This window comes from Tachysurus fulvidraco, chromosome 23 (genome assembly GCF_022655615.1).
Source record: "Tachysurus fulvidraco isolate hzauxx_2018 chromosome 23, HZAU_PFXX_2.0, whole genome shotgun sequence".
NCBI classification, from domain to species: Eukaryota; Metazoa; Chordata; class Actinopteri; order Siluriformes; family Bagridae; genus Tachysurus; species Tachysurus fulvidraco.
This window is the reverse complement of record NC_062540.1, coordinates 15352348-15370014: the sequence shown is the minus strand read 5'-3', so window position 1 is coordinate 15370014 and position 17667 is coordinate 15352348. Positions and strand designations below refer to the sequence as shown.

Below are 17667 nucleotides of genomic sequence, written 5' to 3'. Positions count from 1 at the left end.
GATAAGGCAAGAAGTAAGACCCATGTTAATATAGGATCAGCTTTCCAGCGCTGGAGAGAACTGAAGGAGCAGGAAGTTGGCGCATATTCACAGATTGGAGTTTCCCAAGTCAATAACTCCTGAGCTAAACACTGTTAATACACAAATAACACCTCTTTTCTATCGTAGTAATGTAGAGAGGCAGCTACAACCACGTTTTGTGTAGTAACAGCGTTTAGCTCAGGAGTTATTGACTCGGGAAACTCCAATCTGTGAATATGTTGTAAACTTTACTTAAGACGCCGAGGCGCTTTTTTCCTTCTCGATAGGTGAGTAACGTTGGTTTTGCTTTGTTACACAGAACTAATATATGCCTGTGTCCTTTGCAAGATTATGCTTTTGTGTCATTTTTGCTTGTTTGTTTATCTGCATTCGTGTTGTTCTTCCTTTCAACTATGATAAAGACACATTTCTTTCCATTATTTGCCTGGGTTACGTATGTATGTGTGGGCGGAGCTATCGATACAGGGGTGGGACCCATTTGGGTTAGGGACGTGTTTGTTTTGGTGATTTCAAATGTCAACATTGGCTTTCAAAAATGGGAGACCCTGCCTTTAAACATCAGAGATTTTAAAAAGGCTGGTATTGTATTGCAGCTGCGTCTATTGTTTCGAGTAAAATAATCTCTTTAACCTGTGAGCAAAATGCTATTGAATGCATGTGAAAAATGAATAACCGGCAAGTTACAGCTGCTCTTGGTTTAAAATTGCAGGTCTGATGCAATAACAACAAAATTAAAATCTAGTTTCATCTTGTAGGCATTTTACAAGGCCGCACAGACACACAGAGAACGCTCTCTAAGTAAAGATCCAAAAATGTGATAAAAGCCTTATACATTTTCTCCAGAGGTTAAAAAAACACTCCAAACAATCTCCTCAAACATTTAACCTTCAAATTTGTTTCCTGTCGACTGACTGAAACTCACTAGATTATCACACAACAAATATTCATGTGATTTATAAACATTTATGTGCATTTATTAAGATATTCAGTGTCTTTTGTTTTAATGTAAGCCTTCAGCTGCTACAGACAGAGAGAATAACATTTATGCATCACTATCACGCCAGCTGAAAGATCAGAGATGTTATGACTAGACGGAGAATGTGCAGACACGACAACGATACGAGAAGTCTCCCGTTACCTGCATAACGCAATGGGGCGTCTTTATCCAGAGCTATCAGTGGAGGGTCCAGCAGAACTTTGTCGTCGTTTTCGGTCACGATGCCGTGATACGTCGTCTCAATCCATGGCTTATGTTTGTTGACTGTAAAGAAAAAAGGAAGAATCGTAAGTGATAGACACATAGACACATAAGAGATTAACTGATTATTGATCTACCTTATGATACTGACAGATTTTAAGGTATTTATTGTGTTTAATGCAGTCAAAAGTCCAAATTTAAATAAAAAATCTTTAATAAAGCAAGTCAGATGACGAAAAAGCAAAAAAAAAACAAAAAAAATAACAATAATAACAATAATATGTATTTGGTATTTAGCTATGTGCTATAAACAAAAAAACAAACAAACAAACAAACAAACAAACAAATAAACGTATGTTCTTTCCACTCTTCATGCTTATATTCTAATATATTCTATATTCTTATCTTGTTTATATGTTTTTTTAATACTATTTTCATAGGTTTACCTTATTTTCATGAACCTGTTAGTTATTGAAAGAATGACAGGTGTGAGGTGGGACAGAAATTGCTCAAAAAGCCTGATCAAAAGTCATTTCCTGATCAAAAAACATAAAAAAAAGAATAAAGCATCATCATCATCATTATTATTATTAACAACAATATACCCTATAGCTTGTGGAGGGGGGGGCGCTTGTGGAATCAGACTCTCTGACCATTAGGTCACGACTTCCCGGTAGATAAAAAAAACTCATATTCTATTTCCATTTCTTCATTATAGTAAAAGTAAAAGTAATGTAAAAATGATTTTGGGTAAACTTAGCCTATATTACAATCTCTTACAAAAAGTTCTGCCTCATGAGTTTTGTATCCGTGTTCCTTCCTAAATCGAGTGATTGTCATCTATAAAGGATTAATAATGAGTGAATGTAATTGACTGCCCAGACTTTGTCTCATTACATCAAAAGTTCCCTCGTTACCATGTCTTTGATACAGTAACCCAGAAAATATTTTTGAGAAGTATTCACAGCAGCAAGAACAGATTAATTAGGTCTTGTGCAAAATGAGGCAAGAAAAGCTATGGCTCCTGACCTGGCTTTTATTCTGTTCAGATCTAGTTGGATGTTGCAAATTCATGTGCTTTTATGTTATCGTGAGAGTGTGCTGGATATAGAGAGATATAATATGAAGCATATCCAACCAACTCATTAATCTTGCCAGAAACCAGACAGCCAGGCAGGGATGTGTTTTGGCTGTACTTGTTGCCGAAAGTGCTGTCACGACAGAGACGGGACACACAGAGCCGAGAGGGAGGTGACGGGCGCGTCGCTCGCTTCTACAGATAATGGCCGTTCGTGCCTGAATGTGAATGCCTCAGCAGCTCCTGAGAAAAATGCAAAGCCTTCAGAGTGCTGAGTCAAATGCACACAGGCAATACTAACAGCAGGAGAGTGGCAGGAAACAGGAGGATGCTGAGAAACAGGGGGATCTCTCCATACAACTGGCCAGCATGTGTTAAATACAACTCAATCGAGAGTTACAGCCAAAGCTAAAGGATGTACAGCTTGAAAGCAGCAACTGCACCAAAAAGATGATGTTGATTCTCCTGAAACCAGAATATTTACAATGCACTCATAATTAAGTACAAAATAGTTTGTTCCACCATTTCCATATTTTGTACTTCATAATCTGATACATCTTTCCCTTTAGATTTAGCATAGCATAACATAACACAGGCTGTTTTTGCTGCTGCACCGTTTCATCTTACCCCTTAACAGGGTAAAATGTGTCATGGATAATTAGACCATACCAAATCTCAAGCCTAAAAAAAGACCCCAAATGTTCACATAGTGTAAAATCTCCTTGACTAATCATGGTCAAATCTAACACATCCTTGGGATATATAGCTATATTTATTAAGTCTACATATGGAATGGTGACATGGCCAGCAGGGGATAGACTTTGTGCAGCTGCCATCACCAGCATGCTTGAGCAGATTCTGGTGATTTATGAGCCAAACTAATCCTCTGAGCTTTATAGGTAATGTTGAGGACACAACAGACACAGTGTTCTCTGCGACATTAATGAGAGGAAATAACCTAAAATGCAAAAATAAATTATAATATAGAGAGTAATAAATCTGACAAACTTTGTTCACAGCAAAGACCTCCAATGTACGTACAGGTTCAACCACAATAAAAAAACATAACATTTTAACTTAAAGCTCCATAGGTATAAAGTACAATCCAACAGAGTTCTAACTGCAGAGATTAAGAGCTTGTTTGTCAGTTGTGATCAGTCACATAAATCGTCTTAACTGCAAAGCTCTCATTGAGGAGTCTCACGCTGCAGTCGGTTGTGATTGGACAGGTAGTCAGATCATTCTACCCAGATAACCTATTATCCAAATTGCCTTAAATGACGATAGGTACAGTTTTGTGACTGGCTCGGTTTAATGCATCTCTGAAGACCTCACAAATAAAAAAGTAAAGTTCTAAGCTAAGGTATGCTAAAGTAAATATTAATGCAAAACTTACACATCTTAAACTGTTATGATTTTTTTTAATATATAATATAATATAATATAATATAATATAATATATATATATATATATATACATATATATATATATATATATATATATATATATATATATATATATATATATATATATATATATATATTTGAGTTTGTCTTAAAGTCAAGAAGCTTTAAGTGTTACTGAGGGATGGACTAAGTTCATTCCCAGGCTTTTAAAATATATTTCTGTGCTGGTCTATCTGATCCAAACACGCTCATGAAGACAGAAATTAGGCCTTCTAAATGTACAGCAGCAAAAGATTTACTAGAAGGTGGAGAAGTCTTGTTTGATTTTTTGTTGATTTTGTGTTTCGCATTCATAATTTGTTTTGTGTTTTGCTTACATCTGGTTTGCTTTATTTTCTTACCACGATTAGGAAAAATATATTATGAAATATGGATAGTTATCATAATAAGAGCATGTGTTAGCGTTGTATATGATCCAATCAAGTTTATTAGGTTGATGAAACAAGCCGTGTTCCACGCGCTGGGTTTATTAAAGGTTAATAGTGTTTCAATGAGCTTTTCATTTGACTAGCGCAGAACAACACCGTCTCCGTTTTAAACACATGCGTCTAGAACAACGAACAAGATTAAGTTTCCAAAAAAAAACTGCTAAATAATTGTCTGCCATTAAGTTTCATCATAAGCACACAAAAAAATTTTTTTAAAGCAAAGAATGCAAGAATTTGGTCAATGTAACTAAATTAAAAAATTATTTCGCTTTATTAAATATTAAAGGATATGGAACTTTTATGTATTGAGATTTTCTTTATTCAGGTTCAGACCTGAATTTTTACCTTGTAGTTTTTGATGATTTACATCAAAAACAGTTTAAGTTCAAGTTAAGTAAAGCTATTCTCAGTAGGAGCTGATAAGGTGGCACAAGGCCAATTGTCAGAACCCAACAATCTGCCACTCTGTCCTTTATCAGGGCAGCTATTAACCACAGTTTACCCCAGAGGTCAGTGTAAATGAGCTACTTTAAGTTGCTCTATGAAACGTCCATTTACGTATGTGTGAATACGTGGGTGCCTGAAGGCGCTCTGATGTGGTGGAAAATATTTTCAAGATCGCTGCCGTTGTTGCCCATACAGCGATGTGGTATGGCACTGTGCCAACCTCACCCACTTGCTCACTCTACATAGAGAAATATCTGAGCATGTGCTATTACCATCGCTATAAAGCCCACTGACCTACAGCCACATGAGACAAGCCCCCACAGGAGCATAAACACACTGAGCACTTGACAACTCATAAACAGACCACAATAGAAGACATGATGAAATACTCAAATGGCATCCTTCTCTGCTCAATAGACGAGTAGACCGCATTAAGAACATCTGACTGTCATGAAATCCGAACTACAAGGCTGTATAAATAATGGAGCGGTAAAAAACACAGCTGTGTGTCCCACTGTGCAAGCTGAAGAAAGAAATATTACAGCAAATCTTTCATTAAATTCGCTCTGATTGCTCACACATCCATAGAAGATGTGAAGCTTGATTAAGCAGTTGAGATTCACACTCTAATGTTTTCATCTTGACCTTCGCAGTCAAGCACAATTAGAGTGCTCAACACCCTGATGGTTTTATTTAGTAGAACACACTGTCTGACATGCTTCCCGTTCAGTTTGCTTAACCTAGTAAAGTCTCATACACTACGCTACGCTAATTGCTGTATTATATTATCACTGCTAATCGTACATGACAGCCAAAAGGGTTAATGTATTTAAAGAAAGTGTTTTGCATAAAATATTACTTCCATCATCCATGAATACGTTTATTATTTTACATTTTACCCATTATAATATTATTTTGTATGCCTAAAATAGCCTTAAAATGGCCTTGCTGTGACCTTGGTCCAGATTCTATGGATTCCTAAATCAAATTTGTTCATCTGATAGATACAATGAGAGTTAAATATAAATGCTGTTCTTTGAGATATCCAGCTAAAACTACCAAATCTCAAACAGACATAACTACAGGCAGATGGACAGATGGACCCTGAGTCAGTGGCAGAGGCAGAAAATAATTGTTTTATATTGAACATTTATTATAAATAAGAATAAAAAATAAGAAATAACCCTAAACCTGTACAGTGACTGAAAACAGTCCTGACATTTGACAGTACACAATTCCCAAATATCAGGAATTGTACTTTCACTTTCTTTCTAAATGTAAGTCCAATGCTGCTTCATCATCCAAGTTTAAAAAACAACAAATAAAACAGTAATAATTACATATACTGTTTGTTTCAAAGACATAGATGATTCCTTTTGATTCAAATGAGTCATTATCATTTCCTTTCCAAGACATCATCAGTGTTTTCGCCCCCTCGGTAGTTTAATATCCAGATTGCCTTCAATGCATGTTAAATATACAAAATCACCCCACTTATTCCTCATTAAATCTTCATGGAGCCTGCAGACAGAAATTAACAGTTAATGATGGGGTACGGAGACACGCGTGGCTGGGAGCGGTCTTTGGCTGTGCAGCAAAATTGAGCACAAAGTCATAGACTGAAAGCTGAGGGCTTCTGTGTATCCAGGGCAAGGCAGCATGCGTGCTTGTGTGTCGGCGTCTGGGTGTGTGTGTGTGTGTGTGTGAGTGTTTGTTTGAGGTAAATAAACCTTGACGACCAGAGGAAAGTGGGGAGGCTTCCGGAATGAGCCTGCACTGCACTTCAGCTACCCTCAGACGGCTAACCTCAGCATTCCGACGTTCAGATAAGAGCCAGTAGTGAGAAACATGTCCGACACACATTCTTTTCTGCACGTTATCCAGCGCAGCCACACACTCAGCCCACTGCATTCTGTCAGACCGGTGCGTTAGCAACTACTGCAGTGTTATACAATCAATGAGGAGATGCATTCAAGGCTTGTAGCAGGGAAACAGACAGAGGGGTGTGTGTGTGTGTGTGTGTGTGTGTGTGTGTGTGTGTGTGTGTGTGTGTGTGTGTGTGTGTGTGTGTGTGTGTGTGTGTGTATGTGGGTGTGTATGTGTGTGTTAGCAAGTTAGGGATGGGGGAATCTATCTTATAGAACAGCATGCGATCCATGGTATGTCAGCCCAAAGACATTTAATCCTATAATAGGATGCTCCCGTTTCATTCACTGGCAAGGTCATGAACTAGCACTATTTGGACTAACTGCAATAGTGTATCACATGTGCTATACAAAAAGCCTCAGGCATGAGGATCCAACAGTGCTGTACAAACAGATCCCAGCCCATTAATCACAAGTGCATCGGCTTGGCTGGGCCAGAAATAATTTTTCAATCCCGCTGGTCTGGTTTTACTTTCATTCCATTAAAAAGCAGGTTGATTTGCAGGAAGGGAATAGAGGTGAATGTTTAAAAAAAAAACTACTAATGAAATCTATGATAGAGCTTCGGTATGTACTATACGTGTTTCATTACTGACAGTGGAGTCAGCAGTTTGTCGACAGAGCATCACGGTGATGACCTGGGAAGACTCACAGCCCCAAGGTCACCAGTTCCTTCTTTAGCTCGGTTTACAGTCTGCATGGACTTTAATATTGTGTTCAACTTACCAACTTACCTCGTGGTAAAACCCTTTTAATGCTTACACTCTTTCAACAAGCTAGTCGCAGTTAACCAGTCATGAATGCTGTGTCTTTTCCTTTTCAAAAACGGCAATCTGTATAGTTTTAGTTTTGATATAGATTTAAAAATTGAATGCAGCTGTAAGCTGACTGATCTAAAGCAAATAATAATATATACAGCTGAACTCATTTAAAGGTCAGAAGAGCTCATGTGTTTACTGATGATGCTGCATAGAGCCGTGTCGATCTGACGTCCCTTGGTGAACTCAAGCACCTGAGCTAGGAATTCTGAGTTGAGAGGCTGTTTAGAAATCAAGAAATAAAAGTTAGAACCTGTAGTCGAATACATTACAACATGCATCCTTCCATCTCTCATATACAGAGCAGTAAGTCAGCTGGTTATACCAGAGTGCCCCTGGGAGTGAATGTGGGAATATCTGTGTGTATGTGCGTGTTGCCCCGAGTCTGCCCCATGCCCAGGCTCCTGATTAAGGATAAAGCAATTACCGAATAAATGTAAATGAATTATGTGGGTAACGGTATGTTTACAGCAAGGACCATATAACCCAATCTGAGTTGTCTACAATCATTCACAATAGGAAACGGACACAATTATTGTAACCCAAGAGACATTTTAATTGCTGCTACCAAGTAGGGCAATTTAACCTGCACCTTAGTTGAACCAGACCACAACCGGTAGCCACACAGAGAAACCGCCTTTCAATCTAAGTCTGTGTGTGTGTGTGTGTGTGTGTGTGTGTGTGTGTGTGTGTGTGTGTGTGTGTGTGTGTGTGTGTTAACAATGATGAATTAGGAGGCGGAGGTTATAAAGTCAGGCCGCTGGTCTTTTCATGAAAAGAATCGTCTGCATTACAGACACAATGACTTAGGGATACTAATAAAATTAACATATACGTTTAAAGCTTCTAAAGATATCTGGGTAAGAAATTTTACTCTCTGAATACTAATTGGATTTAAGCATCCGTAAATTGTTGTTTTTTTTAATCCACATTTGAAACTCCAGGTTTTACGTTTAGACACCAAACTCTGCCGAAGCACGTTTTAAACCTTTCAGCCAAATATAAAACATGATTATATCTAAAAAGGGTTACATATTTATTTATAAAAATGATTCTCAATAATTGAACGGGATTCTTCTTTTATTTTAGGATGCCCTGAAATCTCATCATCTCATCATTTTTTTCCCCCACTTTTTTTAACAAGCCATGTTATCACTTCACTCATCAAAGAAAGAGCGTTAAAATCATGTGAAAACTCGTGAGAAAATCAGTGATGGGTTGTCATTAAATTATTAACAACCCTGCTGCTGCATATACTTGACTACAACTGAACTCTTGCACATTTGCACTTATCCTACAATATCTATGTTGTTGTAAATATAATGTAAAATATTTGTCCTTAAGAAATGAATCCATTCGACCTTACTGTCAATTTTATTTTAATTCCATTCCACACGTAAACGTTCTTGTAGGAGGTCAACGTATCATAAAGTCGATCAGCTCCACTTCCATTTTGTGCAGAAACACTGCATTATTAATGAAGGACTGTGGGTCACATTGAGAAGAAGTGTCCAGTGTCGGGAACTTTTAAATAGCTCGTTATGGTTATTTCTGACCAGAACAGTGCAGGCAGTGTGTTGTGTGTTGTGACACTCATCATACTCATAGCATGAGCTACAGCAACCACAGCCAAATAGCACCAACAACGCCTCCCCATTCACACCTTCAGTGCAAAGAGCTGAGAGATCTCAACTCGAATTATTCTGTCTGCGGCAGGACAAAAAAAGTACCAGGTGATCTACACCTTGACATACTGAGGAAACAGACAAAATTCGTATCTTGGTGGCAGTGTAGTTAAAGGGTTTGACAAAGAAACTCTATTCGAGACAAATTTGTAACTGTGGTTTGACGTCTTTCTCGGGTTCCCATGAGAATATGCGAGGCACAATAGGACATTCAAATCTAGCTTTACAAAGAGCTACTTGCACACAAAGCAGCCAGGGCAGCTCAATGACGGCCCGTCTTCAGGAGCAGATCTTTAAGACTCTATATACACATGAGTCAGCCAAGCAGCCAATCTTTACTACTACAGAATCTCGACATTTCTTCGGTATGCTGGAAAGTAATAAATAAATAAAACCACTCTTCCTACGCTGATCATGCCTCCAGAAGGTTACATGACTATGTGATGAGCAAGTTGTGCTACACGGTTCAACGCCCACGATGAGATTCTTTTCAAATAAGAAGTTTGTTCAAGGCCCACACAAAGAATTGATAATTAGTCTGATCATAAAACATCTCTCAAGTTTCCACTCTGAAGGAAAGCACAGCACTGAGACAAGTGAGGATATAAGCAGGTAACTGATCTGCAAACAGCCACGATTGAGTGTTCAGAGACAAACTTGGAAAATGGGTGACAAGCCAAAACTCCTTCACATAGACAGAGCTGTTGGCCCCAGAAAGCAAGGCAGGGGGTTCCTATGTGCTCAAAGAACAGTCTGTTTGTCCACTGCAGCAATCACAACACAGACAACAAGGCTAAGGCATTTATTTAGGAGGGTTGGGGGCAGGGCGGTCATGAATGGGGCTCAATCTGGGCTCAGCGAGAGCCACACAAAGAGCCAGTGAGAGTGAAGTGCGAGAGAGAAGGCCACACAGCACAGAGATCGCTTTGAGCCCACCTGTGGCTGAAACACACACACACAGCTCTTAGATGTAGCTAATAGCTCTCTAGTTACCTGTTCCCATAGAGTCGGCACTTCTGACGCACTAGGGCACAAACTGGCAAAGGGATGTGTTTCCCGAAACAAAAACATCTCTCTCGAGACACACAGGTCAGACAGGCTCAAAGCATGCACAGATTTCATCCGAAAGTGCATATTATTTACAGTTCCCTCATTTAACGTTTCATAAATCAGGTTTCATTATTAGCCTAATGAGAAATTCTCTGCATTTCCTACTCGGACTCGGTGAATAAAAACACACTACAATCCGAGTCATTATGCAAAGCACACGCCATTAGCGCTGATACATTTAGCAAACCTGTTTCAAGCCTCCTTTCAGCAAACTCCACAAGACAAAACTATCATTCTGTTAACAAGTCGTGACGTCTGTACTGTTAATAATGATTTTTGTGTTTAAAAGATCAATCATGCCGTACATGTGGACTTCATACACTTAATAATATCAGCCATAAATGACCGCGTCATAACAAGTATTGACCCAGTCATAACCCATTGGTCACAGTGAAATTTGACCAAAGTAGTTTTCATAGAAATTCTAAGCCAAAGCATTCGCCAACAATAACCAGCTGATGGATATTATGATGCCTGCCCCGCTCGCCTCATCTCTGGAATTCAGGATTTAGATCACAATGCATGCAGAACGTCTGAGTTAATATGCTACCAGCAGTGGGCCCACAGTGATGTGTTCGTTCCAGACTTGAACTCCAGGTCAAGAAGTCTTTTGTTCTATTTTTTCAATCTGGAGATAAACAGAGCAGAAAAACTGGTGCACTGTGTTTAACATACACAGGTCTAATATTCACTAGTTTCCCAGGAGGAAGGGAAAAAACACCAGTTAGTCCTATTATTAAAGGTTATTTATTCTCATAAAGATGACTGCCAAATTAATAGATTAATATCTCACTTTATCTGGAGGATATGAAAATATTTTCATTTAAACTGGATGACTGGTTTCTCTGCCCTTTAAGTGCTGTATGTAGTAGATATTTTTTTAAGGAAAACAACTATCCAGAGGGGGAAAAAGCTTCGTTCGCCTCCACATTTCCCAGCACTACCAATGAATTCCTAGAGTTTTAGTGCATTGCAATTGCCTTAGGAAGGTGTAATGCCTCACGTATTTGAATATATATTTATTTTCATGCAGTATCGAGGCATATTTCATTCCCCTGGTGAGTTCTAACAGCCATTAGCAGCCTTTAGCTGTTATATTTAGCACAAACAGCAAGGTGTTACTGGGGGACATTCAGTGAAGCAGAACTGCATCATGAATACTTGATTGGCATTTGGGCTGTTGATATCTGCAGCTGGGATGATTTGACATTACACATCATGCCGCATGGAAGAGAAGCCGCATCGTGCGTCGCGTCCTCACTGAGTGCGAGCTGCTGAGACAGGCAAAGAGTCAGCCTGGAGGGTACAAGTGCTGACTATAAAGCTGTTTATAGCAAAGTTGGAAAAAAGTTCTGCACTATTTAAGAGCTGGGTGAATAATCTGGAAAAGACACTGATAAACTATAAGTGTGGGGGGAAAAATGTTCTGAAAAATGCATTAGCTCATACATCAGACTAACATATGGGTTTCTGAAACACTGCAGATTGTGGGATTGTGTGTAGACTGGGATTAGAATACCTAAAATAATCTCCTGATTATTCCTTCCTGATGGAAATATGCGCTAAATCTAGCATCTTTATACTTAATCGTTTAAATTTAGACTACGGCAGTTTACTAATAAAAAAATTCAGAAGCAATCATTTCTATTTATTTATGTCATGTTTTATGTTAAATGTCAAGTCTGTCATGACATATTGCTGTTATAAAAACGCAACCCTGTCAAACATCCAGCACCAATAATCTTGCAACAGCATACATTGTGTCATATTATGCACTGTTCAATCTGAAATGTTCATTTTAGATCCATTATCATGATATAAACAAAAGGGAGGAGTTTTAAAAATGTGTTTTTTTGCTAAAAGTATTTTAATAGTATATAATCTTCAGACATATCAGGTGTCACCAAAATGTCCTCAAATGTGATATTTTTGCCTAATGGTATGAAATTACAATCCAGAATCACCATGTTATCACAGCACACTGCAGTAAAAACAAGACATTTGCATAACCACCAATCAAAATGATCCATGACGGCTGGTCGGCTGGTATAACTGAGCTAGTAGGGTTAAGCCTTCATTTTTGGCTCCTCCCATCAACTTACCTGCAACAAATGGCTTAATGTAAATTATTTATATCTACATATCAAATACAATTGTAGAATTTAGAACAGGAGCACCGAGTGTAACAATCATCACATCATGTGCCATAAATATTTACACAGTATGGTCTGAAATATAGGCTGGGGCTGATTTCTTCCAGCGCAGAGACTGTCGACTAACACAGATTATTGTTAGTAGCTGCATCCGGTGATTACACAGCATGAAACTCCCCAGATGTGTGTGGTTAATTTATCCACTTCTGCCTTACTGACACATTGAGGTTATGTCAAGGCAGACATGAAATACAACAGGTTCTTGAACCTTCGCAGACGAAACTAGAAATAAAATGACATTAAGTGTCCTGTGGTTAGAAATAAAGGGCTGACTAACAGGAAGTGCGTTTTTTTTACTGTGTTCGCTATTCAGACCCGAAACCTATACATACACGTAATATGTAATAGCTTTGTGCCTACATCGAGATGCCAAGTGATAACCACAATGTGTTCTTAATAGTAACATCAAGTTCCTGACAGGGAAAAGCTCTCTAATTAAATATCGTGACCGGCCGCTACTAAACATGATTAAGAAATTAGTCATGCAACTGATTAATTCAACAAACACCCATATGTATCCGCTGGCAGCTAATACTCTGTACAGTAATGCTGTAAGAAATAATATTAAAATCATAAGTATGCCAAGGCTGGTGGAATAAAAAGATACTGTTCGTTTACATGCTGTAGTCTCTTGTTGATCTTCAGTAACTCGGGTACTGCCTGTACTCTCACCAATACAAAAAGCATGAGCAGATTGTATTAACAAAAAAAAAAAGGGCCTGAATAATACACTAAACACACAGTCTTTTGTGGCTGGTAAAGATTATTTTTCAGAGTCTACACAGAACAAACAAACAGCAAGGGTGGGACATGGAAGAAGAAAACAGCTACACGAGACCAGAGAGTAACCTGGTGGTCGGCCTGGATCTGGCTTCACGTGCTCCTCGAGTGATAACAGTTGGGAAGGGAGCAGGTGTGCTGCAATAAACAGCTTTAGTTAAAGACTTTCTGTGAAAGACATTAAGGGTAGTAGATCCTTTCAGAAAGCACAACAGATCTAGTAGAGGATTCTGATGTCTGAGCCAAGATTGCTAAAATTAATAAATGATGACAAGTGTGACTTCTTTAACTCTTTGAGATGTTATTGATAGCTATGATTAATAGTCAATAAAAGTGAAATATTTTGCAGCACACATCATTTTAAATGAATAAAATATATTTTTGCTGAATGGACCAATTTATGATTGTTGGATGAACTGGAAAAAAAAACATGAAAGATAAGAGCTCAGTCTTTATAGCATTTTAGTATAGTTTCTAAAATGTATTTTCTGCATTGAAAATTGAATGCAAATAAACAATAAGTTCTGTTTTATAATTTAAAAAATAAAATAAAAAATTTCCTTTGTTTTTTTAAGGCTACAAGTGGATTTGCAATCACTATTGACTGCAGTCATGCTGACATGTCATGACAACATACTTTTAAGCTATAATAAAGGAATGAAGCAATTTCCTGCCTGTTTTTAACCGTGCTCTCACTCGACCTTACAAAGCCTATGCAAAGCCTTCATCATGACCTTCATCTTTCTTTTATGCAGGAAAAATAAACCTGACATTTAATAACATCCTGTATAAAAAAATATCCCAGGAACATCATGTCATGCTGTAAGCTTATTTAGCACCAGTGCCATGACAGGACCGCACCACAATTCAGCTTTTATCCACTTTCCTGACTGCTGGCCTCTGGTTGTGCATTCCCAGCTGCTGCACATGGCAACTACATTATGCTTGACAATTATTGTCACCCTTCAACCCATTCCTCTGCATGTTGTGTCAATGGGTCTGGCTTAAAACCTTGTTAGAAATTAGCTTGGGCATGTGAAGCGTCATGTGTCCAGACCATACATTATTTTAATTTGACATGTAGAACCCATATGTTACCTTTCTATGACATGTGCTGCATAATTTGTAAGGACAAATCACATTTTCAATATTTAAAAGTGCAACATATTTTCATTTAAAGCAGAAGAGTGTGTAATGTTCCAGTATTAGAGTGATATATGAGGACGTCCTGACTGCCAGGGTAAAATATAATATATAGGGCAATGTGCAGATGTGTCATATCAGGAAAACTGCTAGGCAGCAGCCTTTTGACTTTGAAAAGGTAACCAAACACACACACACACACACACACACACACACACACACACACACACACACACACACACACACACACACACACATTTAATATATATGATGGATGGATGGGATGGATATATAGGTCATACTTTTACACGTGTACCTTTTCTTTTACCTGGAATAGTAATTATTTTAAAAAGTACATTATTTGACCTTTATCACCTTGTATTATATCATATAGGTACAAGATGCATACTGAAGATACAAAACAGTTTTTGCATCCTTTTATCTGAGAGTGTATAATCCCAATTTAATTGTAGGATAAAAGCAGTAAAAATGTAATGCAATGTTACAGCACTAGATAGATTAATGATCATAATGATGATGATGAAGAAGTCCTGACTACTGTTGATGCCTGTGCACCTGCAACCAAGGCCTCCAAAATAAATAAATAAAATAAAATAAATGAAACGTCTTCAATCATCATCATCATGACAAAGTAACTTCTATAAATCCTTTACAATAGGATCCTGTTCACAGGCTCTGCAATGCGTAGAGGATTTTTCCTTAAAGTATGCGCAATGTTATTTGCGTTTTATTCATTACAACTGCTCCACATCTCGGACCCGAACAGGGCACGAGTCACACAACACAAGGATAGCAAACAGACAGAAAGACACTGAAAATGAAGGACATATTACACAAGATGTTGTTTTCTGCGACAGTGTGGTTTGTGCGTGTACAAAGAGGGAGCAGCTGGAGCGCAGGGTGTTGGCGGCGCACGTCGGTGTCCCACTGAACAGGACGGACAGATAAATAACCTGACCATTAAAACAGAACATGACGAACTGGATGTATTTACAAACTAAAAGACGGAGACGGGATCCTGTACATAGTCTTAAATCTATGTACAGATTTAAAAGCTGTAATGCACCATCCATCCATTCATCCATCCCTCACTGTCCGGGTGCGCACCGCTTCACCAGCTACAAACGCCGACGACAGTCATTTCCCTTTAATAAGGCAGCGTTTAGACCATTTAGTGTTGATTTTTATAAAAGATCTGGATCTCGTGTGTCTACAAACAGGGGAATAAATAAATCTCTGCGGATTAAAGCTCACCTTTGGCTGCCTGCGCCGCGCATAACAGCCCGGGCAGCAGCAGCAGCAGGAGTCCGTGCGCCGCGCACAGAGGCTTGGACCTGCTGTTCCTCATCCCGTAGTTTTGCTTCAAATGACCAAAAAGAAGCTTAAAAACAGGCGCTTCCTCCTCTTCCTCCTCGTACACCTCGCCGTTGTTAAAGAAATATCCAGGAGATGTAGATCGGTGGACGGAGAAAGCTGTAAGATGGCTGCCGCGCAGCTCTGTCTATTCAGGCACTGCTCTCTCTCTCTCTCTCTCTCTCTCTCTCTCTCTCTCTCTCTCTCCCTCGCTCTCTCTCCCTCGCTCTCTCTCTCTCTCTCTTACACACACACACTCACACACACACACGCGCGCACACACGTGAGTGACGTCACGCCTGTTATTGTCAGTGCACGAGCTGATATCCAACATACAATTGACTAAAACCAGAGTCGCACTCGCAGCAAATATTTAATAATCAGCCTTTTCTTTTTTTTCTGCAACAACACGGTCACAGTGGCCTGTTTATCAAGCTGCGATATTATTATAGTGTCCCTGGACTTTATCTGCTATACATTTAGATGTGATATAGAGACATCTATCTAGTTTAAGGGGCGTGGTCACAGGGAGGGTACAGACTGGGATGCTGCCCTAATTGCTAGAACAATTAATACCCTAATGATCCAAAATCATTTTGTATTACATTCTTAGCCCACCAAAAATCCCATTTAAGTCCTTTACGCTTCTAAGCATACCAGGTTTGTTCATTCTTAAATTCTATCAATGAAAGCTGCATTATTTTCTGTCATTCATATAAACTTAATGATTTCATTCATAAATTTAATTCATAAGTATGACAAAATATGACATTTTGCATCAAGTACCAAATCTTTTTTTATCTGGCCTATTAAGTGGCATGGTGGTGAAGCAGGGAGTGCTGCTGACTCACAGTTACAGGGTCCACAGTCCAATCCTGAGCTTGGATTAACAAGATTCTTTCTTCCTCCCAGCAACATGCCTTTAGTTGCATTTAAATGATCCATTGGTATAAATGTGTGTGTGAATCCTGACTGTACATTTTAAAAACGAGAATAGCAACAACCTTTGGTGCTTTGCTTTCTGTAGCCTGGTTGTAATTTTAACATTTGTTAGTCAGGACTATTATTGTTGCTGGCCTTTTATACAACAATATAATCACTGAATAAACAGTGCTACAGATATGCCAGCACAGTCCTGTAATGAGGAATAACATCGGCTTGCTTTAATGTTACCAGGAAGTATTAAAAATAACAAGATAACAAGTAACCTGGAGAATCGACTGCTATTATAGATCAAATTCATTCATGCATTTATGAGTATTTATCGGGGATAGAGAAAAAACCCCCAGAAAGGCACAAGGTTTCATTACCAAGAATTAAATATTAGTAACCATTATTTACTGTGATGGTTCTTAGTGTTAATGTAACCACTAGCCCACAATCAATTCATCCAGGAGACACAAACATTTTGGATTATTTTAGAATCTCTGGCTTTTATTTGTCAGATGATGCTGTGTTCATTGATGTATAAGTTAATGGAATATGTTTTATGAAAAAAACTGCTGTGTCATTGAATAATTATAGTACCTTAGGCAAATATCCATTCACTGATACAAAACAAGACAAGGACAAAGAATACAGGATATATTTACATAGGGCATAATTATAAAATGAACTGTACTGTATAAACAGATACACTTCTGGGTGGTTTGCTTCTTTAAGTAGTTTTACTTGGAACCATCTCTCAAAAGGAAACCCACTGTTATAGAGTTTTACATTAAAAACACCTTTAAATCACTTCCCAAGAGGGATGATAGAGTAAACCCTTAAGGCTTTTAGACATATCCTTTCTTTCTGAGACTGTATAATGAGTACTGCAGATGCCTTGTAAGTGTAAGCATAATCAGCACAGTTTATATATAGCACGGAACACATTGTTTAAAAAAAATATAGGTAGAAATTAAGTGGTACCTCAATATTTGAGCAGAAAAACAACAGTGGTTTTAATAAACAAAATGA

The 17667-nt window shown here is 38.3% G+C and overlaps 1 protein-coding gene across 4 annotated transcripts in view; it reads right to left on the bottom strand.

The window, feature by feature from the left end:
* clstn1 (calsyntenin 1) overlaps positions 1–15889 on the bottom strand; it is a 32816-nt gene extending 16927 nt beyond the window's left edge. For 3 of the 4 annotated variants that reach the window (XM_027170296.2, XM_027170297.2, XM_027170299.2), the window contains exons 1-2: positions 15610–15888; positions 1181–1303 (exon numbers count right to left, since the gene is read on the bottom strand). In XM_027170296.2, coding sequence (XP_027026097.1) covers positions 1181–1303; positions 15610–15703 — 217 coding nt within the window. In that variant the 5' untranslated portion in view covers positions 15704–15888. Of the gene's footprint in view, positions 1–1180; positions 1304–15609 lie in introns of all 4 variants that reach the window. The other variant, XM_027170298.2, reaches the window with a different exon arrangement.
* Between the last annotated feature and the right edge of the window lie 1778 nt (positions 15890–17667).